The sequence below is a fragment of the Lygodium microphyllum genome, chromosome 7 (genome assembly GCF_053477565.2).
Source record: "Lygodium microphyllum isolate KBCC chromosome 7, Lygodium_microphyllum_v1.1.10, whole genome shotgun sequence".
In the NCBI taxonomy this organism is placed as follows: domain Eukaryota; kingdom Viridiplantae; phylum Streptophyta; class Polypodiopsida; order Schizaeales; family Lygodiaceae; genus Lygodium; species Lygodium microphyllum.
Genome location: NC_141141.1, coordinates 107,486,787 through 107,511,543, shown reverse-complemented (window position 1 = coordinate 107,511,543; position 24,757 = coordinate 107,486,787). Strand labels below are relative to the sequence as shown.

Sequence of the window (24,757 nt, the reverse complement as noted above, 5' to 3'; positions counted from 1 at the left end):
TTCCAACCATTTCACAGCCTTGCTCCGAATATCTCAGCATTTAGACCCTTGGAGGCTAAGAAATTGCAGATTTCTTTGATGTAAACCCTAATTTACAACAGAAGTTAGGATTTAGCAGCAACCTCGGGTAGCGTGCCGAAAATTGGAAGCTCCAAGACTTAGATTTTTCAAGGCTGAAGGGGAATTTCAGCTAAATTCAGGTGGAGGACTAGCCAACCATTGAATTTGGGGCATTTTCATCATCTATGAAGTGGGTGAAGGCCAATTAAGTGCCCGAATCAAGGGACAGATCAGATTGAAGACTTGCTAGTCACTTTGGACAGCAAGGGGAGTTTGGATTGCGAAGGGGATCGGGAGAATCCCATTGTAAATCAACTTTTTCCTATGGTCAAGTTGATGCAAGATCTTACATTTGAATTTCACTCTCAACTCCAACACTTTGGCCTTGCCTCTAAGCATTGGCATATCTAATCGACCATTACACAACTCGCGATCGTACCCAATGTATCAAAAAGTTCAAATCACTAAGAGGGATGATTTGACTAAGTTAGCTTAGTATCGGTGACTACTTGTTGAATTCGCCACCACTAGCCTACCCAAGTCAATTGATGATCAAGTCACTCTATTCATGAATAAATTGCCACAAAGATATTTCAATTTTTACCAACAAGTCATCTCACAACCCCAATTGCCTACCTTCTATGAGTTTCAATGTGAACAACTGCATTATGCTAGGTTGTTTTATCAATTTCACAAGAAACCCCGATATTCAAAGGCGGCGTTGACTTTCTAGAAGGTGAAGTACCATGAAGGAAAGACCAATACCAAAACAAAGTGATGAGCAAAGTAACTCCCCTCCAATATAAAAACCAAGTTGGAAAAATGTCCCTAAAAAGAATTGGTATTGTCGATATTGCCAAAAGGTTGGCCATTTTAACGACAAGTGTCGCTCCAAGGCCAAGGGCGGTCAATGATAAGCAAAGAAGTGATGTCAAAAGGTAAGTTGGGAAAGGAGCTAAAACCAGCCTTCCTTCCATGGATTGGTGTTAATTCCCTGATTACAACTAAGTTACAATAGTAACATTTATTACAAAACTGAGAAATGCAAATTAACTTACAATCTCGGACAATGGACACCCTATTGGCCCCAAAATTGGCCCCTTTCGGTATTTATTTAACTTAATTGAATAAGAAGTTGATGTACAATGGGATTCTCCCAATCCCTTTCTTTATTCCAACTCCCCTTACTGTCCAAAATGACCAGCAAGTCTTCAATTGATTTACCCCTTGATTCGGCAATCAATTGGCCTTCACCGGCTTTGATGGAGATGGAAAATGCCCCAAATTCATTGATTTGCCGGTCCCTCCACCTGAATTTGATTAAAAATAGCTTCAACCCTATTGAATCCAAGTCTTAGAGCTTTCCATTTCTGGCATGCTTCTCGAGGTTGCTGCTAAACCCTAATTTCTGCTATATAGATTAGGGTTTACAATAGAGAAATTTGAAATTTCTCAACCTCTGGTGATCTCAATGCTATAATCTTTGGAGCAAGGCTGTGGAAAGGCTGGGAGATGAGAAAGAATACTGAGGAGAGAGAAAATTCAGACTTTCTTTGCGAAGAACTGAAGAAAATCAATCATTTACTACTGTTGCCCAGTCTCAACAGCTTGTAAAGACAAAGAACTGAAGAAAATCAGTCATTTGCTGTTGTTGCCCTGTCTCAACAACCTGTAGATGCTGTCACCTACTGTTGATTGATCTTCTCCTGCCCCTGGCTACCTCAGAAGGTCCTCCAATGACTACAAATCAGACCAGTAGCATCTCCTCCTTCTCTCTTGCAACTGAATGCACTAAAATGGCTCTCTCCAACCTCTAAAGACGTTTTTCAGACTTGCATGGGCATTTCTGGCAAGTAGTGTTAGCAGATTAGTCAGTTCATGGTTGAGTTTGTACATTGTGGTACAATATGTTGGACTCATAGATTATTTAGGCACTTTATTTGCCATCATTTATTGTGGTTTGGTATTATTTGCAGCCAATCGGCCAGCATTTAATACTGACCGACCAATCATATTTTTGGCATTTATTTGCCCTATATATTGACAGGCTCCCTCCTCATTCATTCCTTCATCACCAAATAGTTCTTGGAGAGAGGGAGCATGTGCCAGTACCTCCACAGCCGGTGACTGACATTGCTTCTATACTGTCTCATGTCAGTATATGGATTCCATTTCCCGAGCATACTTCTAAGTTCTCATCTGCGTTGTGTTCTTTCTTTCCCTTTCTCTTTTGTCTTATGTTTCAGCAGTTTATTATAACTTATGTTTACGCTTCCATTGCTGCACCACTTCTGACAAGTAGTAACCTATGTGAATGGCTAATAATTAAATTGGCTAGGTAACTTCCATTCCCGAGTGTCTATACACCATCTTTGACCATCAGATTGGCGTTAGGTACCATTAAACGCCACTTCTCTAATGTCACCAGCTAACACTTATGGCCAAATGAATGACCTAGGCCAACAACTAGCACCAAATACCACCAAGTATCTGTGCGCGGCATAACTTATAGCAACTTTTTCCTTTGACATCCCGTGATTTCTTCAGGTTCTAGGCTCGTAAATTTACTCTAACCCCAATTATACCCTCACATGTGTAGCATTTACTTAACCATGTGATTAAAAAGTAATCCACATGTTAAGTGAGGTTTCAAAAATACATGTCCTTATGACAGCCCTCCCCTTTAAAATCCTTGCAATCATCCTCGATTGCACTGCTAGATGCATCAAAAGCAAAGCAGTGGACTGGAATTACCATCAGATTGGCGTTAGGTAAACGCCACTTCTCTAGTGTCACCAACTGGTACTTAAGGCCAAACTGGCACCGAATACCGCCAAGTACCTGAGTGACATAACCTATAACAACTTTTGCCTTTGACATCCCATGATTTCCTTGGGTCCCGGGCTCGCATATTTACTCTAACCCCAATTACACCTCACATGTGCAACATTTACTTAACCATGTGATGAAAAATTAATCCACATGTCAAGTGAGGTTTCAAAAATACATGTCCTCATGACGCTAACAATGGAGAGGGGTCTATCAATGACAAAGAACCACTTGTAGCATCACCATCAATGGGAGTATCTAAATCCACAGCCTTGTCAAAGATCACTTCCCAACTTACCTCTATCTTTCTCTTGGCTGGGTTATAGAGCCTGTAATCCTTCATGGTCGTACTATACCCAACAAATATAAATTTCTTGGACTTGGTATCAAGCTTGCCCCTTTTTTTCTTGTCCACATAGACGTAAGCATCACATCCAAAGCTACAAACATGAGAGACAAAAGGCTGCTTACCAAATAAAGCGTCTACCCTCTTAAAGTTGATTTCAAAGGCCCTTTGCAAATGTGAACCATTGTAGAAACTACCTCATCCCCTTTGGAGTAAGGGAGACCACAATGCTCTAGCATCAATCATGCCATCTCAAGCATGGTCCAATTGGCACACATCACTACACCATTCTCATATGATGTATTCGGATGGAAATACTCTATTCGAATGTCGTACTCCCTCCAAAAGCAATCCAAGACTTTGGAACAAAACTTGCCACCATGGTTGGCTTATACACCTCAAACTTTGAAAGTCGTTTGCTTTTCAACAAATGTCTTCTAATAGCAGAAGTTAAAATATGCCTCACTTTTATAGGTCAGGAAATAAGGCCACGCATACTTGCTGAAAACATCAACAATAAGCATCAAATACTTGGGCTTCCCAAGGGAGACTGCACAAGGGCAAAGAGCTTTTAAAGCCCACGCTCCTATGTACCTATTCAAAGACAATACCTATGGAAGAATCCTCAGCAGTGACAACATCTTGGGTGAAGACTACCCTAGTATCTAGCTATGTCAAGCCATAGACAAAAAGAATGTTAAAACCCAAATCTAGTACATTAAGAACGTTGACTAAAGAATCCTAACAATTTGGTAAAAGCAAACTAGTTCCCACTTCTCAAACTAGAATGGAAGAGTTGTCACCGATGCTGATGAAACCCCTTTGGCACACATTGTGGAGATATGCTAGGGTTTGCAAAAGAAAACACTAAATTTATGACCACACCTAAAACACAGAGAACTCAAACACAAACATAGAACGCAAAACAAAAAAACATAAAATGCAAAACGTAAACATAAACACAAACAAAGAAGAAAGATGGTTAACCCTAAATTGAATAAATGGATACTATAAATGAAGGAAAGAGTGTACAAGATGCTCAAGATAGAGCTCTCCAACAACCGGTGGCTCTCATAGGAGGAGTAGGCAAAGGGAGGTGTCAATGTGGGTACTTTGCCAAAAGCTGTCTTTGCATTTCAAGTGTCGCGTTTGGGCAAAAATTAATTTGGGCTCCAATGTCAACATGGCATAAGTGTTGCTTTACACAATCGGATCCTCCTATTTTCAATTGCTCACACTTTTTGCATTTCCATTTCTTTGCATCTCCTTTTGATGCATAATGATCCACTTTCTCAACCTCGTCCTAGCAACTAAACTCAGATCGCTTTTTGCTTGAATACTTTGATCCCAAGGAAGCCATGACTTCTACAAATTCAAAAACCAAAAGCATGAGTCGACCCTCCATGAGACTTTGAGCGAGAGAGAGAGAGAGAGAGAGAGAGAGAGAGAGAGAGACACACACACACACAGAGTTGTACTTAGTAAAAGAAAAGGCTGATAGTTGTAAATAGTAAAATCTAAGGCTCTTAAGCTTCTTGTGTGCGTGTGTGTGTGTGTTGTAAAAACAGAGTTGTTTTAGAGAGAAATAGAGATATAAAGAGAGAGAGCTATGATTAGTTAGGCAAAGACTAAGAGTTGTTTTAGAGAGAGATACTGTGTGAGAGTCTAGAAAGAGAGAGAGAATGATATATCACAGGCTACAACATGTAAACAATTGAAACAAGCCAAACAAAGAGAGGGAGAGAGAGAGGGAAGAGTTTCAACTTTCTGTTTTGGAAGGGACAAGAGGGGGTATGGGGAATGAGGAATGAGAGAGAGAGAGAGAGAGAGAGAGAGAGAGATGACAATTGCTGGACCTAGTCCAAGACACAGACAGGTTGCACCTTACCTAAAATGATTGCATGCAGCACATGGCACCCTACTCCCAACAATTCAACAATGTGCACACCACTCACGACAATCTAGACATAGTTAGCGTGACTTTCAACAGTCCCGACAACTTGCTTTGCTTTACCAATGTTTCCCTTTGGGGAACGACAACATACCACGTTCCGCTTCATTCCCCAATGTTTCCCTAGTCGTTCCTCCTTCACAGGCATTTCCCTGTCGGGTTTCCCCATTCCTTTGGATTTTTTGGATATGAAACCTATTTCCACATTCCCACAGGGATGGAACGGTGTTCCCCTGCTACTATGCTCCAGATCCATGAGCCTTACGTTGTATTGTGGACGGGCACAAGTAGAGTACAATCACTCTAGGATAGATTTACACATTTCTGAATCTAGTTAAATAGATTCATGCAGTCGTCAATTGATCGTAGCAGTTTTTGGGCAATCCAGGTTGTGCTAGCAATGTGCCACATGGCAAGCAACTTCTTTATTTTATTGTAAGTGAATTGTTTTATTGCAATCTTGCATTATTTTATCATTTTTCTTTGACCCATTTATAGGCTAGTGCCCAAGGTCATACATCATTCAAATCTAGTGTGTGTAGTGAGAGAGCTCCAACGGATATATTAGATAGCCCATTGTATAAATCAGCTCCCTTTATTCAACATTCATTTACTGCAAACTTTTGCATTCTATTGTCTCTTTCTCTCTCTATCTTCCCTCCATGTTCATTTTCTCTTGTTCCCTTCTACATTCATTGTTTTAGCTTCTCAAATAGCAACGCCCTCATCGGCCAATTCATCATCAACAATACCCTAATCAATGGGCTGAAAATAAGGTGGTTGTTCAACATGTGTTTGCTATTGATTTTGCTATTGTAAACCCTCAATAGGTTTCTGAAATTGACCAAAATCAAGTGTACTTTGCTGAAACAATGCTAAGAAACTACCAAACATATCTATAGGCCCCTCATTGGGTTGATTTTTGCAATCCATGAAGGGCTAATCAGTATGTTCAACAAATACTACATCTCTAACGAAAATCTTGTTTGTAGAGAGTTGATAAAAGCAAGTACCATTTACTTGTGTTGCAATTTATGTCTTCATGGTTGTGGTACTAGAGCATATGCCAAACAACCAAGACAGGAATATGTGATACCACTGGCTTCCGGTCATTCCAAGCCACGTAAGGCACACATTTAGTCAATGCTTTAGTAGGCCTACTACTACACACAATAGCACCAAGCCAAAACTTTAGGTGTAGCTAATTGTGTGAAAGTATACAACGTGTCATCTCCATCAAAGTCTAATTCTTTCTTTCAGCCACACCATTTTGTTGAAATGTATAAGGTGTAGTACATTGCTATTTAATACCTCTTTCAACCAAAAAAGAATTAAAATCTCATGATATGTATTCTTCTGCCTCGATTTGTACGGAGAGTGATTAGCTTGCATCCATTGACATTTTCAGCCAAGGCCAAGAAGGTTTGAAAGCATGTAGACACTTCTTATTTGTGCCTCAAAGCATGTGCCCAACAATGACGAATCATATGAACAATGAAAGTATTAAAATACATGTACCCTTTGATGGATTTAATACACATGGGTCCACAAACATCACTTTGGATAGGTTGTAATTTATGATCAACATGCATAGACCCACTTTTGAAAAACAAAGCACGATGCATTTTGCTGAGTACACAACTCACACACATTATGAGAAGGTGTTTTCAATGGAGGAAAATCAAGCACCATATTTTTACTTCTCAAGCAAAGCAAACGACAATGAGGGCATCCTCATCACTACAATCATAGGTACTGCATCAATCCATATGGAATTTAACCATAACACTAGCACATACAATAGCTAAAATTAAAAGCAAGTTATATTGTTGTTTTCAGCCATTGATAAGCCATGTGCATGAGAAGAAGGATCGTACAAAAAACACACAACAAAAGCATAAGACTGACCAATGTCCAAACTTACTAAATGTGTTGTTGCATTCTTCTCACTTGCTGAATTTTTTACAACAGTCATGTCTCCTTGCTTCGTTTTTCACTAGCAATCCTCTTTTTGCATTTCCCAATAACATGCCTCTTTTTCCTTCAATAATTACATCTCTTTTTCTTAGCACCCTCATCCTTGGTGCTTGAAGAGTTCATTGAAGAGACCAATTTGCCTTTGCCCTTTGAGTTTGATGGTTGCCAAGACTTCCCTTTGTTCCTATGGCTAGCTGCAAATGCTTGATTTTCCATAATTATGTTAGAGCAATTCACCCGTATTGCTCTTCTTGAAATAATAATGACAGCACATCAAATGTGCATGCATCAGCATTCCCTTTTGCAAGCAAGCAAAGTATAGTAGCAAAACTTTGATAAGACTCAAGTAGGTCTGCCAAGACTGTAGAACCAAGAGAAACATCAGAAATAATCTCATCGATATTTGCAAGCCACTCTGCTATATCTTTTACACATGTAATATAAGCACCACCGGATCACTCTCCGTCATGTGCTCCATCTCAAACTGTTTGCGCAAATAGGCTATATGAGCCTAATTGCACTCCTGATACAGCGAAGCAAGTTTATTTCAAGCATCCTTGGCCCTTATACATGACCAAAAGTGTGAAATAACCTATCTTCTACACAACAGTGCAATCAAAGTATGTATCTAGTGATCTCTCCTATCCCATCTCAATTGATCAACAATGGCAGGTGCAACACGGACTAGAGTGCAAGATCCACTTGTAACAATGGATGAACTACTAGGCGAATCTGCATCATTTTGTGCAACAAAGCCAACACCCCTAACCTCTAAACCAAATACATAACCCCAAAGCTGTTTACCAACAAAAACATGCTTCTATGCAAAAAATCCTGTAAGCCTAATCTCTATGCCAAATACATAACCCTAAGTTTGTTTGGCAACCAAAACATGCTTCATCATGCATGCCCACATCAGATAATTTGTGCCATCCAATTCGTCATAGTGCTCAAACATATTTAACAAGTCGTTTTATTGTTTGCTCTGTGATAATCTTCTCATTCTATATCATTGTGCAAAGATGCTTAAACAAGTCACCAGATCTGCAATGTTCGGAATGAGTACATTCTTCATTTCTCATGAAGACACCTCACAAACATTGTCTATAGGGTAAAGGGCCCAAAAGAATATCATGAAAATGTGACCTCTTCGATCTTCTTCTTCACAAGTTAGCGCTTCAATTTTCTACGCAAAAATCCATCGCACAACATGTTTGAGCCAACAAATTTTTTCTTGTGAAAAAAGGTGAAAGGAATCAAGGGGAAAAATTTTGTGTTGCACTCGAGGACCAAAAGGTGATTAGAAAACGTAGTCTTCATCCAATCAACTTTGTTTTTGCTTCATTTTCTCCAATGGTTAACTGAGAAACATACAAAAAAGTGAGACTTTTTTGGGGGTACTACAATAACATTACTTGGGGCCGCTATCCTATTGGCCCATGTACCCTACATGACTTGAAATATTTGATGACAATTATCTCTAGGCTCGCTGGATTCTAGGTGGTTGAGCTCTTGGCACTCTTCCAAAAAGACTAGATAATGGCCCAAGAACTCACCCTGCATTTTTGGTGAGATCTACTTTTCAGCCAAGATTAGCTCATAACCATGAATCTCTAGTGGGGCACTCCAAGTTGTCAAGCAGCTCTTTAGATACTCAAACATTGGGTTTCTTGTCATGGTGAAGGGATTTGCTGGTGGGGATTGTTGATAGCAACAACGCATTGGTTGGTAGGTCGTGGTGGTCTATATTCTTGTCGGTCTTGAGTGTTGGCGTTTGGGGAGGAATGAGAGATCGCCTGTAATGTGACATTCGTAGATACGATTGCCGGAATAACAAATCTAGGCTGCTGCTAGTAAGCTCCGCGGAACCGGAGACCATCGGAACTATGACTGTAAGACCTTTTTGGTAGTGGGAAGTACCCTCCAACTAGTCCAACACGGGAATCTCCAAGGAGATCTTCAAGAGTACCGAACACCATTAGGTTTTAACAGCCCCGTGATTATCAAGGGGCATCCTTCCAACCTGTCATCTAGTCCTTAACAGCAGCAGAATATGTCTACTTTCACTTTCAGAAAAACCTCGGCATGGCGCAAAGGTTAAGTCTCTTTAACGGACTTAAAGCATTCACAAGCCTTAAAATATCCGTACCATCATCTGAGAAGCTGTCACAGAAAGGTAAGGACTGTCGCTTTTGCCACTCGATAATGGTGATGCCGAGGAAAGCTACTGTGGCTGCAACAGCCACTACTGCGGCTAACTGGAAGAGCTGCTCCCTGAGGGACTCCCAATCAGAAGGAGGATCCATGGCACAACACGATATAGTCGGCCTTCGACAATAATAGCTTTATATTATATAGAACTGGACATTAACGGTTCGCGAAAGACCTCGAGAGACGAGGTCTTGTAAAGTGAATTATATTTATAATTATAAGTTTAATTAAATACTCTAAATTTTGTGGGAGAAAGTTTGATTAAATACTCTAAATTTTGTGGGAGGAAGATCATAGTGCTGCTACACGCTATGCCTTCGTCTAGGAGAACCTCAAATTGAAGGAGTTGCCACACATCCATTGACATTTTACACGTTTACCTACACTCTTGGTCACTCTCTTTCCCAGACGAAATTAGGCTAGGATGTCACCTACGATAGGTAGTGAACTTGATTCCTATCTGCACATCGCTAACAATGGATAGTAGCTCTCGTACAGCTCAGCATTTTTCAAAGTCAATCTTAGAACGAAAGGCTCTATGCCACACATTGTGACTTTGATGAACAAGACTTGTAAAATGTCTTGTTCGTCCACATGTAGCAGCACTCTCATAGTCTGGCCAATGACTTAAAGGGGCTGCTCGTTTATGCCAACAACGTGTATGCACCATTCAATGGGCCAGCTGGTTTACACTACCAAAGTATGTGCATGTTCAAGTTGAGTTTAATTTCTAGGGATGGCTCAATCATAATTTGCCTTGCCTATATAGGGGCCAAAAGGGGGAGGGGGGTCTCTTGGAACCTTAATAAATTAATTGCATTGCCTCCAAAAATAAAAAACAATCATGTTGGGGGTAAAGGTGCCAATGACTAGCCACCCATGTATTAGTTACATTGATAGTACCCGCACACATATATACTACAGGTAGCAAACGCACATCACTGTCATTTCATTCTTTATTCTTTCAGTGACATTTAAATAAGGGAAAGTCGATCGCACATTGTGACTATTGAAGTTCCCACATCTTGTGTCTCTTTTTCTCACTTGCTCTTGCTCCTTCCACCATACCTCTTACTTTTGCTTGCGTACTTCCACTCCGGGCTCACTCCCTTCAATTGGTATTAGAGCCATTGCATTGTTATTGAGGAGCTCAACTCGGCATTGCTTTATTTGTGGAGAATACCTACAGTAGTCCATAGTCATAAAATAATCAGACTATCGACATCAGAATTGAATTTTGATGGTATGGATGTGGATACTTTATGAAGTCTACTTTATTTGTATACCTTGTAAGCACCAATCTAACATTCCTATCCAAAGTTATGGACCCCTTTTTATAGACACCATGTTTAGGATAGCATTCTAGGCTTCCATTGTTTTGAACTTCTCATGGTGATTCTTTCCTATGGAAGTTTTTTTTTCATTCTTCAATGGAGAAATTATACAATGATATTTTAGCATTGGACACTCACTTCTTTCTATCCATCATCCATTTTCCATTTTAGTCTTCAAAGTTTTGAGAACAAAACTTTAGGATAGGGATAGATTGTAATAAAGTAATTTTATATCCTTTTAGTTTGGTTAATTAGCTCATTTTGGCTTGGGTTCAACTTCGAGGTATGTGTTGACCTTCCATTGCTCCAGCACCTACCATGGCCTATTGAGGCATGTTCTAGGGCTTCATGTGGCCTACTTAAGAACCTTAGAGTGCTTCTAAAGCCTCACCGTCATGAACATAAGCAACAGTAAGAGGGGTTGGAGGCAATGTGTTTGCGCTTGTTGTCCATGCTCTTCTTCCCAGGTCCACTCAACCTCCTTCTCGACTCCTAGACACTTCTTTGAAGGCTTCCCATTAGTGTTGACTAGTCTTTTACACTCCCACTTGCATATTGGAGCTCGCAACCTCCATTACTTGTTGCTAAAATATATAGTAGACCTAATGTTATACACGTCAATATAGAGTTTCTCTATCATTGGAGCTTGAACATTCCCATGATGCCCATATGCACATGTATGGATGTAGGATACTTAGGGATGATATGGCATTGATGTGAGATGCTATAGAGTTGATTTGAGCACACTTTTGGCTCAATTTTCTCAAAGATTTCCTTACTATAATAATAGAAGTGAATGCCATTCATCTAGGAAAAGCTTATGCCTATTGCTACTTGATGTTATCTAGGATATCTATTAGATACACCGATGTATGTCATTGATGCCACGTACTTGGTTATGCTCCTGAAATGCTCTTAAGATGAGATTGGAGCTTGGATGCTTCAACATTGGCAGTCATTCATTTCATTAAATACTATTGGATGCTACATTTATGGACTTGAATATCTTTACTAGATTTTATACTCTTGACTTATGCTACATGTATCTTGGATGTCTAGATGCTATTCACTTGATGTATTGAGCTTGTTGCTCAATTGGCATTTGACTTTTGCTTTAGTGGGAGTTATTTGGCTTTATGTATTGAGCCAGTCACTTGACATTGGATGTTATACTGTGCATTGGATTACAGTTGAGCTTAAGCTCCTTATAGTGACGCACTGGGATCTTTGCTTCATGTCTATGCTCTCTTCACATTGTATGTATGCAATGGATGCCTATTGGACTGAGAGAAATTACCTTGTCTTGATAGTCTTTTGCTATAGTTTGTGGACAGCTCATTACTTCGATAGTATGTCTTGTTTCCCACTCGATTTACCAGTAGTTTTGAGGATGATTTACAGGATATTACAACAACCTGTTTTGTCCTTCCGTGTGCTTGCTTGATCTCATTATGGCTAGTGGTTCTCATGACATTGCTATCTTCAATCTTGAGAAACTAGATGGGATTAACTACAACTATTGGAAGACCCATACATGGCAAGTTTTAGTGTAGAAATTGCATGTTAGAAGACCACTCAAAAATATGGGTGCCAAACCTAAAAACATTGTGGTCAAGGATTGGGATGAATTGGATGAGCTATGCAAGTCCACGATCATTTTATCACTCTCTAAGCAGGTTCACTACAATGTTGTGATTGAAAATTAGATTGCATATGAGCTTTGGGCACATATTAAGAATCTTTATGATAAGCAAAGTCGTGTATCTCAATTTTATTGACTGAAATTCTCACAGTCAATGCATGTGACATACGAGAAGCATCTATATTCTTTCTGTTTACTTCTTTCGTGAAGAGGACACTCTCAACATCCTGCAATTTTAGCCCATCCTTAGCACATAAAGATGTACAGAAAGTGTCCCACGACTCATGCAGAGTATCAAGTAGAAATAAAGGATGCAAAGTATTCTTGAACTCAATCTCCTATGAAGCTAAATGGCTGATGATGGAGTGAAACTCGTTCACATGTGGTCGTAAATTTGGTCTTACTTGTTATTATTGTGAGAAAGTAGGTCGTATTCGACCACCCCAATGCCATAAAATGTGCAAAGACAAGTACAATGAAAAGGGAAAGGGTAAAGTATAGGACAAGAATGATGATTGTAGCATTGTACCCAGCAAGTCTACAATCAAGATCAAGGAGACTAATGTGGTGCAGCCTCGTGTATCTAACAATCTTATATTAGCAACCTCTTCTTTGGATGCTTCACAATGACTAATGCTTTGTTAGGATATACTCAATGTAGGTTGATAGATTCGGGGGCTTCCTTTCATGTGGCCCCTCATAGAGAGTGATTTCACTCATATCGTACTATGACTAGATCTATATGTTTGGGTAATGACCTAGCATTGGAGATAGTTGACATTGGTTATATTCATCTACATTTTGGTTCAAATAGCATGTTCACTTTTCATGATGTACATCATATACTAGCTCTCAAGAAGAGCCTTATCTCTGCTCTAGTAGCTTGGATAATGCAAGTTATGTCATCTCTTTTGGTGATTCCATATGGAAGATTACATGTGGGAATCTTGTTATTGCATGTGGTGCTAAGTCTAACACCCTCTATCCCTTGCTTGTATCTGGGTTTTGGCATCATCGCCTTGGGCATATAATCTTTGAACAAAATGAAAATTCCTACTAATTTACAATATCTTCCATCCCTAGACTATAAGTGTTTTGAGTCTTATGATTATTGTTTATATGGGTAGGCAAACATGTAGCACACATAAGAAGTCTGGGCATGAAGCGCATGGGTGAGCCTTTGGCTCTTGCTCATTCAGGTGTATGTGGTCCTATGCCCTATTGGTCGCTAAGTGGTGCAAAGTACTTTGTCACCTTTATGGTGGATGCTTACTCACATAAGGTCTACGCTTATATTATTAAGCAAAAATCGGATGTCTTGTCTACCTTTCAATGTTGGCTTGCTCTTGTTGAAAACGAGTCTAGGTATAGGTTGAAATGCCTAAGGTATATGTCTTGAAAGCTTTTAAGAAATATTGTGATGAGCGAGGTATTAAGCATCAATTGATTGCCCCTCCCTAAAATGGTATTGACAAATGCATGAATAGGACAATTCAGGAGAGAGTCTGCAATATGCTTAGCCATGTAGGCTTACCAAAACATTTTTAGGTTGAGGCAATTACTATTGTCGTACACTTGATTAATAAGTCCCCTTGCACTGCTATTGATTGCCAAGTTGCAAAGGAGGCATGGACTGGGAAACCTCCATTGCATGCTTATTTATGCATCTTTGATTGTGAGGCATTCTACCATATTCTCAAGGACAAGTGCAATAAGCTACATTCTAAGTCCGTGAAATGCATTTTTCTTGGTTATCGGGATGTAGGTGAGATGGGCTATTTCCTATGTGATCCTCAAGCTCACAGGGTATCCAGAGCTAGGATGTAGTTTTCCATTAGAAAACCATACATAAGCAATATGAGCAGGTAGTTAAGGTAAGTAGGGTGATCTATCACAAGGAGCCTCCTACTCACATTCAGCTAGCTAAATACCTTGTCGCAGCTAATGCTCCAATGGTGCAGGGCCACCCTGTTTTGAGATACTCCACTAGAGCTAAATGTCAACCTAAGTGCTTTACGCCCTCCATGGATTATGTTATGGTGACAAATGCAGGTGAGCCTCTCTCTTACAATGTGAGGCCATGCACATAAAATAATAGTTACTCATGGGAGAAGGGCTATACAATCGGAGTTCGACTCCTTATAGAAAAACCATGCATGGGATTTGGTTCCTTTGCCCAGTGGTGGTAGAAGAAATTGCCATGTAAGTGGTTGTAGAAGTATCCTTGGACACCCCAAGCCTACTTATAAGGCTAGATTGGTAGCTAAGGGTTTCAATCAATTTTTATCAACTCACTTGGATATATTCATATTGCTATGAATTTGTGTTTATACACAAAGAAGGCTCGTGATGGCAACCTTGTGATTTTGGTACTATGTGGATGATATGCTTGTTGTTGGGAACACTCGTGATGAGCTAGACACATTGAAAACTTGGCTCAAGAAGAGCATTGAGATAAAGGATGTGGGATAGGCCTCACATATTCTTGGAATGCACATCACACATAATCTCTCTAAGGAGATCCTTTATTCTGTCACAAAAGGAGTATATCCAGAAAGTCCTTTAGCAGTTTCTATTTCTTCTCATGTGAAGCTTAGTTAGGCCGATTATTTGCAACCTAATGAGCAAAAGGCCAAGATGGCCAAGATCCCTCATGCATCTGTAGTGGGTTGTTTGATATATGCCATGATAGCCACTACTCTCTCTACTACTGAGGCCAAGTATGTTGCAACGCGACTAAGGCTTGCAAGAAGACTCTTTGGTTAGGCCATTTGGTGGTAGACCTTGGTATGATTGATGTGATCTCTATATTTGGAGCCCTAAGAGGAACACCAAGGAAAAGGGAATTCTCTTGCAAGAAAATCTATCTTGTAACATCAACAAGCTTTTATTTCATTCTTTTGATCATCAAAACAAAGAAAACAGCAATTCTTCACGCAGCATCATAGTAGATTTCTCCCACGGATTTGATAGAATCAACCATAATCTTCAACATCTTCATAGAATTCTTCAATAGAACAAAGAAAACAAAGTAATACACCATATTTGAATGGAAATCAATCACATATTATTCATCTTCCATGTCTTCATAGTTCTCTCTCTCAATCTCTCATATACAATTACACTGTTTTGATAGAATTGACTATCTATTGCTCTCTCTCTCTCTCTCTCTCTCTCTCTCTCTCTCTCTCTCTATTAATAGTACATCATATCATTACTACAATACTCTCATAATAACTCTCAATAATCCTTCTTAGGTCGTGGATGCACCTCCCAAGAGGTATGTCTGATATGAAGAGTCACCAGAGCCACTACAGTGTCTTTTCATAGCTCACCACTGTCACTTCACTCCAGTCTTTACTTGAGTCTTCAGCAGCTACTTCTTTGACTTCTTTTAACTCTTTTACACTTGTATTCACCTCTTTCCAAGGCTAGAAAACTTTCCCAAGCTTCACTCTCATCCAACAGAACACATATAGAGGCATACAGAAGGTCTACAGAGGCTCACAGAAGCTCAACAGAGAGTTACAGAAGGTCAACAGAAAGCATCAGAACCACATAACTCATACCAAAACCATTCCAAACCATAAAAAATAACTCAATAAGCTTTCAAACAATCTCAAACCCTATCAATCAATACTCCATTCTTGCATACAGAGAGAAAACAGAACAAAACAGAAGCTCAATAGAAGCTATCAAGACCAAACAGAACATATCAGAACATCAACAGAACTTCACCTCTACTAGTAAACATCATGAGCTTAATAAAACCATTCCAACCTATCCAAAACACTCTCAAACCACTTCCAAACCAATCAATCATCTCATAAAATCAACCATTCAGCTCTCAAAAACAACAAAAATCAGCCAAAAAATAGGTCATTTTAACACTCAATAATATTACATTAAAATTCTATGAGTGCTATTCAATTAGCCAAGAATCCAATCTTCCATGTGAAGACAAAACACATTGAGGTGTGTTACCACTAGAGAGGTTGTTGAGGATAGGTCTGTTGACCTTATCAAGATCTAAACTGACGATAATCCTACAGATCTACTCATGAAAAGTCTCTTAGTGGAGCATTTTGTCTTCCTTAAAAAGTTAATGGGCATTGGATGAGATGACTTCTTTCCTCATCCTATTGTACTTATGTACATTTGTACTTTGTCACTTTTTTCTCATTCTCTCCTCACTAAGGGCACATTCGCCTTTAAGTGGGAGGTTGTTGGGAATAAAGGCGCCTATGCCTAGCCACTTGTATATTAGTTACATTGACAATACTTACACACCTATACATTGTAGGTGGTGGGCACCCATCACTGTCACTTCATTCTTTATTCTTTTAGTGGCATTTGAATAATGGTCACACATTGTGATTGTTGGAGTTTCCACATCTTCTCTCTCTCTCTCTCTCTCTCTCTCTCCACCATAGCTCTTACTTCTTGTGCTCACATGCTTCCGCTCCAAGCTCACTCCCTTCAATTCACACTTTGAAGTGTGTAGTGGAACAACTCACTTCGTATATTTGTTACTCTTTATTGCCTTTAATTCTAACTAAGGAGTACTGTATGGCTCAGCACACTATCTCCCCCGTGTCTATGATTCCCTTTCTCGTGACATCTCCAAGAGTTGAGACTGACAGGACTACATGCATCTCTTTGTCCTTCCAAAAGGCATTCACGTACAAAGACTTAGGCACGAAGTGCAACATTAGGCTAGGTATTTGCATTTTCGCGTATCGTATTAGTGTACAGCAGCTTGCTCATTTGATTCTTCGATCCACTGTTTCAGTTCTTGCCATAGTGTTGGATGCTGCCTAAGCAAGTCTCCTAAGCTTAGAGTTGCAGGGGTGGTCATCAATGCATTAAGGAGGTTGCTAGCTACTTGCCTCTCTCCTAACCCCGCGGATCCTGGCCAATGGCCTTGACTAATTTGTTGGCATGTAGCATTTAGAATTTGTCTAAGAGGCATTGCTTGTGGTGCACTCGCATCCCTCGATTTTAGTCGTGGGGGTGGGGCTGGCATGCTTATGCTTGAGAGATCATCTATCTTGTCTTCTAGTATGGGCTCAATGTCTTTGAGGTGCTCTTGGCCTTCTTTCACCCACTCCTTCACCTTCTCGATGGCTTCAAGCTCGTGCTAGTACCCCAACCCTAGCGCTTCCCATCACAACTGTCCTCGGAGCATATGTTTTTGCCTCTGCACCGGTGACCTTCTGTCCAATAGGCAGTGTTGTTGCACTTTTGGTTTTGGCGTAACCTTAGCATCTGGTCTCTTCTTCCTCCATCTCTATTTCTTCTTTCCAATTGAGGTTGCGTCGAGGTTGCCAGGCCCTGGCAAATGATATGCCAGCATGCTTTGTATGTGCGTGGGTCATGACATGCAATGGGATAGGCGTGGCCTCCCCATCGAGTGTCTTGACAACGAACAACCCCAATGAAACCAATGGCTCATTTTACAAACTAGAGGATGGCTTCCATCTAGAACAATTGATAAAGAGATGAGTGATTCCATACTTTGTACATCTTAGGTCAGTCATATCTCTATTTACTTGCTCCATCTTGGGGCAACGCAAAGAAACGTGTCCTGGGTGACCGCAAGTCCACCAACACACAATTGGCTCTTATGTCTACCCTCCTGGGCCTCTACCTCTCCCTCTACCTAACACCATCATCGGTACTGGGTCGGTAGTCCATAGGGACTACGTTGCCTTCTTCATCATATGACACATAAGGATTTATATAAAGCTCATTGCCGTTCAGCTCCTCCACATAGTGGACTAGAGTATCACTTGGTGGATGGGTTACATAGGGTCCACATGGTCTAGGGATACCCATAGGGTTTATCTCCATTCTAGGGATGGTTGGCTTAGTGTCATTAGGTTCCGGGAGGGCCAATGGGGCTCCCCTTCCAAAGAAGTTCGGTGGCCTATTCTTAAGATAGGATTGACCGTAAGGCTGTGAGTAAGGGAGTCTCTAGGGTAGTCAAAAATCCATGGCATCGTGGCCAAACCTACCACAATTAGCGCAATATCATGACCTAGGGTCTTGAACTTGATTGGTAGGTGGTTTTTGCCACAATGCATGCATTGGACGTGTGCGCACATTGGTCATCTCATCATCTCCTGCAGTTTGGCTATTTCCATCTTCATCTGTGCTAGCTCTTGACCTAGATCAGTGCCCTTCCCTTTATCCTGAGCGCTTGGGCCTAATCTCTCACTCGGTATTGAAGCCCTTTTGGAATTCCTAATGTTGGACTCTTCTCGATTCGAGCTCCTGGAGCTTCTCTCCTTGAGTTGGTCATCCACTCTAATAGCTTCTTCAAAGACCCTTGCCAATGCATCTCGCTGTAAGCTTGAGTTGTCGGCTAAGGCTAGATTCTCTTGAAGAGGCTCCTCACATGGGGCACATAATCTCGGATGTTCTCTTTCTCTCTCTACTTGACGTTCATAAGTCACACTAGCAGGTTATTGGAGTATCCAAGTTTGAAAAATCTCTTAATGAATAGATTTTTTAGGCCATTGAAATTGGCTCACTCCATAGCATCCAAACTCATGTACTAGGTTTGCCCAACCCTTGTCACCTAAGCACAGACCAAAATCTTGTGAGCATTGAGTGGGATCAATGAGGTTGTTGGCCTTGCAGACCTACTCGAACTGCTCCACAAAGTTGTACGACAAGTCATCGTTCGCTTGGTATTTATCTAGCTACTTCGCTACCACGGAAATTTTTTATTGGTTCTTAGAGCCTTGGTTGACTCCTAGCCCTGCTAGTAGCAATGTAGTTAATGCTACAATGCTCTACTTTGCTGTTGTGTTATCTAATAGCTGCTTCATCAAAAGCTCACTAGTGTAAGGTCTCCTTCTAGCTCTCTCTCGCTCTCTGTCCAATTTTTGCCTACTAGGGCTAGCACTCTCTGGATCTCTCGCATTTCCATGCTCTGGCGTAAGCTCCTAGTTTACTGATCCTGGTTGTACAACGCGACTATGCCTTATAGAGCCTTGCGTGCTAGCTTCCTCTCCTCCTCAAGATCCGTTATGATGTCCTCCGCAAGTTTGCCATGGTGTTTCAACCAGGTTTGAGTGTCATATTTACTCACCATCTGCTAAATCACCTCAAGTTGGGGATTCAATCACCTGCGTATATCTTGAGGTCTTCTCTTACTGGTGGGTTCCTTCAAGTTTTTAAGTCTGAGCGAGTTCCTTGTTAATTGCAACCAGTCCTCAACTTACTCTCACTCTGTGCATGTGTATTCTTTTCCGTGCACTGTGCGCAATCGGGCTTTTAGCTCTTATTAAGTTTGTTTCAAGTGCTGGAAATGAGAGTGAGTGAGGAAACAAAGTATTTAAACAACTTTAGCACTCTTGTTTATGGGTTTGGCTTGATAGGCTTATATATTTGGTTTCTGGCTATCCTCGTCGGCTTATAGGGTTTTTCGCAATGCCCTCGCGCTCAATCAAGATTCGATTGGAGTCTACGACTCCACTTGATGCCGCTAACGGGCTAGGTCGCTAGATAGTTGACTAGCATCACTTTTACATCTATGCTTCTGTGATTTCTTTATTCCTAGCACCAGAAACATGTTTCAAGTGTTTGTGTGCCTTCGGAGGTTCACACGGTCAGTGTTAAGGTGGGTCTAGTCCAGATTTTTTTTTTTTGGAAAAATCAGATTTAGCCCCACATGTCCGAATTGCAGGGGCCGAGTGTATGACTCAGATGGGCCGAATGGCTGAGGGCCGAATGTGGAGCTCAAACGGGTTGAATGACCGAGTGGCTGAGCCATTGCACTGAGGAGGGCATTCCAAGGCCGAATAGGAAGGGTCGAGTATACTACTCGAACCGGGGGGGGAGGCAAGTGGCTACGTGTCCGAATGTGCTAGGATGGGGCTCGGAAGGGCCAAATGACGAAGGGGCAATTCTAAGACTCGACGGCCTAGGATTGAGCCGCTCGGACGAGCCAAACGCTCCGTGTTTTTTGCCGGAATGACGTAAAATTCATTGCGCCAAGTGATTCTAAGCTTCACATTTGCCAAGCACTTCCAGATCTCATTTATACATGAAGGAGAAGGTGTGAGTATATCTATAGTGGGCAACAAACTTATCGGGGGCAGCAAGATCTCCATGCAATGGAGCTCTCTCTCTCTCTCTCTCTCTCTCTCTCTCTCTCTCTCTCTCTCTCTCTCTCTCTCTCTCTCTCTCTCTCTCTCTCTCTCTCTCTCTCTCTCTCTCTTGCTCGCTCGCTCTTTGTGTCTCTCTCACAACCAGGGTTTCAAATGAGCTCTCCCTTGGCCTCTTGGCTATTAAACCCCTTCCCCAGCAAAGCTCTTGCCACTCCTAATCCCTCACTTGTCGACCTTAATCCCCTTGAGCACTCTTTTTTCCTGTTTTTTCTTGATTTGTGCCCTATTTGGGCTCGTTTTATAGCAACAAACCCTACGCTTTTCCAACCCATTTCTTAACCTTAACCCACTCTAAATGCAACAAGAATCAAAAGCAAAGTATTGAACTGATTTCTCCTACTCTCCTAGTCATCAAACCATCAAAATAACCAAAATACTTACTTGTTGTGAAGATTTAAAAACCCAAAGCTTCCTACCTATCTCAAGCTTCTGTTCGGGGATGAAACCCTTACTTCGATGCTCGATTTGAGGCACGCAAGCGCTCAAGCTTGAATCCGTTGGTCCTGGCACAACGAAACCAAAATGTAGAGGGAGCTCACGCTCAACCGCTAAGACCCACGAATTGCTTATTTGTTTAAGCGTTTCAAGCGAGCATCTATGGCTATCTCTCACCTAGCTGACGCGACTTTGATCCTACCGAGGTGTAATGAGCTTACCTTGATGCTCGAATGAGTTGCCTCCTCCCTCAAGCACATTGATAGCTCCACAATTCTTGATGCAAGCTCAAGCATCCTCAAGCCTCTATCCTCCATAGCCGTGCACGAGACAAGAGAAGATAAAAGAAGAGAAAAAGAAGAGAGGAGACGGTGGAGAGCTTCACCTCCTTGATCCCTCACCCTCATACACTCACTCCCTCACACTCTCACACTCCCTCTCTCAAGCACACACAAGCAAGCAAAGAGGAGAGAAGAAGAGAGGAAGAAGAGTCTCTTGTTGCCACACACACAAAAAAAAAAGAGCTTTCACTCAATTTTTGAATATATAAATGCCCTAAAATCCCATAAGTGGTCATCCCCTTTTTACATGACCGGCCATTGTGGCATGGCCCTTTTTCTCATTCCCTTTTGCTTGGCCTATTTCTTTAGTTTATGCCCATCTACCATTTTACAATCTGCACAGGAGGGAGCTTGACACTCTTTTACAAATATTTTGGAGCGCCTTTCACTTAAAAATGTGCTTTTGCCTTTAGCTTGATTTTAGAGGTTGTGCTTGGACCTTGCTTGTTCTCTGTCCTACTTCTTCCATTGCCTCCGTATTCTACTTCTTTTTCTTACGTCTTGAGCTGGGGTTAACACAACCAGAGCTAGTACTAAGTGTAGGGTTGCCCTCTTCGCAACAAGAGAAAAGACTTCATCAAAGTCCACACCATGCTCTTGCTTGAAACCCTAATAACCAATCAAGCCTTGTATTTCAACTTGGGGTGCTCAAGGGTACTTTTCAACTTGTATATCCACTTGCATGGTAAAGTACACTTTACACTATGCAAAGGAACCAGATTCCACATATGATTATTTGACAGTGAGTCATACTTTGACTGCATGGCCCTCTCCCAAGAGTGACTATTACCTCTACACATGGCCTCATCATAGGTAAGAGGCTTACCATCATTTGTCACCATAACATAATCCATAGTGGGCTCAAACCGCATAGGTTGTTATATATCTTTAATAGGCTGTGGGGCATGTACATCTTGTGGAGCATTAGGAGCTTGGTCCACTAAAGCATTAGCCTAGTTCCTGCAAGCTGTCTAGCTAGCTATATAATAGTAGGTGGCTCCTTTTGAAATATCACCCTACATACCTCAATGACTTGCTTAGGTTGCTTATGCATTTTCTCCTTATGGAAAACAACATCATGATTATGGATAACCTTCCGAGCATGTAGATCCCATAAGTGATAGCCCATCTCACCTATTGAGCTAAAAATGCATTAGCTTTACTTAAACAACCCCAAAAAATGCTTAATTAATGAAGTAAACCTTTTATTTTAAAAAGAAATGCAAACCTAGAGAGGTATTGTATCCACATGTAAAACCATAATTTGGATGCCCCAAACATTCCACCACTCTTTCTAATCACATTTTTGCAAATTTCAGGTCTTTCAGCTTGTTGTGCACACCTTGGACATGGAGAACATCGTGGTCAAAGCTGGCCATTGCTATCTATAGTAGTTTAGCATCTATTTCTAGCCTACCACACATTGGTCAAAGCTAATTTTAGCTTGCTCATTGTTGTTGATATATTGAGCCTTCCTTGGCTATGTTTCTTGGTGTTCGACATCCAAAGGTTGTTGTGCTGCATTTTTGGATCCATTCGGAGTACAACACACTCTCCAACTCCTTATCCCTACCCTAATCCTCGAGATACAAGAGTTTGTGATACAGTATTCATTCTCTGCATAGTGTGTTTGCTACATAGGCATTGCATATTCAACAGTCATTCATTTCATTATTATCTATGTTCTCTAAGTTATCCTAACCCTAATTGTGTTATAGTTATCAATTTGTGCTTTGTCATATGATTGGTATTGTGTTTTTGTGTTTAGAGCATCTCGTCACATGGTATCAAAGCCAAGTTCTCTTTGAGAAACCTTGGACTTGATTAGAGAGCTCATTCGCAGAAGCAAGAATGATAGAAGGTTTAGATGACTTTGAACATTAACACACCACTTCAGACTCCACAACCAAGCATGTCAAGAAATAAGCAGGAGTGGGTCTCCTAGCTTACCCCTGCTAGAAATTACATGGGTGGAGAAACTTTGGACTACCATGGAGTCCATTAACCATATGAGCTTTCAACTACTACTAAGTATGCATAGGGCTTAGTAGTAGATTGAAGGTAAGCTTGAGTTTCCTCCTTCAGATTCGATGGATAGAACTATCAACCATGCAGCGATGGAATCTCCACTTCGGGCTGGCCATCCTTAAGTGAAAATTGACATGGATTACTTACCACTTCCATCTTATTTCTTATCTCCAATGCCAAATATGCACAATCTTGTTTCTAATTCTATGGTATCTGATTCTTCTATCCTCATGGTTCGGGAGATCCTCTCATCTTTTAGTTTGAAAGTAATGAGGAAGATAGATATTTCTTTGAAAAATCCTAACAATGTAAGAAAAAGAAGCAAGAACTTGTAAGTATCCCTTCATTTCCTTTTCATTCAAATAATTATGTTTCTCATGGTTATATAGAGTAGATACATCTCATTTCATTGCATTTAATGGACAAAAGGACCATATCTACACCCATCACAAATCCATTTGGAATTCCACGCGGGTGCCTCCCTCATCTTCTGCTACACATTCCTTTTACCTCCATTAAGTGCACCTATGTATTCACCACACACCACACCGGGGGATCCTCCATAAGGCATAGCCTTTAGGACTCCTTTCTCCTATTTGGGTGGTATATCCGTGATGGGAGCTCATCCTCCCACACACACACTCTCGAGTTTTCCCCCTCCAGGGCATTCTTTGAGTGTGGATCATTTGGTATCACAATTTGGCTCAATGATTTTACCTAGTGGACCACTTGCTCATTCTGTTCTACCCCAACCAACTCTTAGAGAAGGCTATCGTGTCCATGTGCCTCCACCTTCGACACCTTATGGAAACACTTTTGTTCCAATGTCTCCATAACAATGGACACTCATTGGACATCAACAACCCATTTTTGCCTACCCTTTCTATTATCCCCCTCCTTATCCTCCACCATCTTATCCACCACCACATCACACTTATCCCCCTCCATCGACACCTCATGGTTCTAGCTCCCAATCTGCTAAGAACTCATTTAATGAAAATACTCGTTTCAATGGGTCTAACTATACCACTTGGTCTAATTTGATGAGGCATGTCTTAGACTCCTAGAACCTATGGGATCTTGTGCAGGGGTTGGGACCCCAACCCGATCCCTCACTTGTTCCATATGAGGTCGTCTGCTCATGGAAGGCTCGTAATGCCTCCACTATAGTTGAGATGATATAGGGCTTACTACCCAAGTTTTATTCTTAGCTTCAGCATTTTGACTTAGCATCCAAACATTGGGCACACTTGATTGATCGCTATGTGGCTCGGGATAGGACCATTGCATTAATCTTGACCATGAGCTTCAAATTTCACCATTAATGATAAGGATGACCTCAAGGTCAAGTTGTCTGAGTATCAACGACTTCTCATTGAGTTCTCTATGATGGGGGCTCCTAAGTCCCTTGATGACTAGGTCA

At 41.0% G+C, this 24,757-nt stretch overlaps 1 protein-coding gene across 2 annotated transcripts in view; it reads right to left on the bottom strand.

Annotated features, from left to right (window-relative positions):
* LOC148033805 (Man1-Src1p-carboxy-terminal domain protein) overlaps window positions 1-9,537 on the bottom strand; it is a 59,282-nt gene extending 49,745 nt beyond the window's left edge. For both annotated transcript variants that reach the window (XR_015691379.1, XM_087681805.1), the window contains exon 1: window positions 9,313-9,537. Coding sequence is in view for 1 of the 2 variants with exons in the window: in XM_087681805.1 (XP_087537931.1) it covers window positions 9,313-9,469 (157 nt within the window). In the remaining variant the exon portion in view is untranslated. The remainder of the gene's footprint in view (window positions 1-9,312) is intronic.
* Window positions 9,538-24,757: the final 15,220 nt, after the last annotated feature.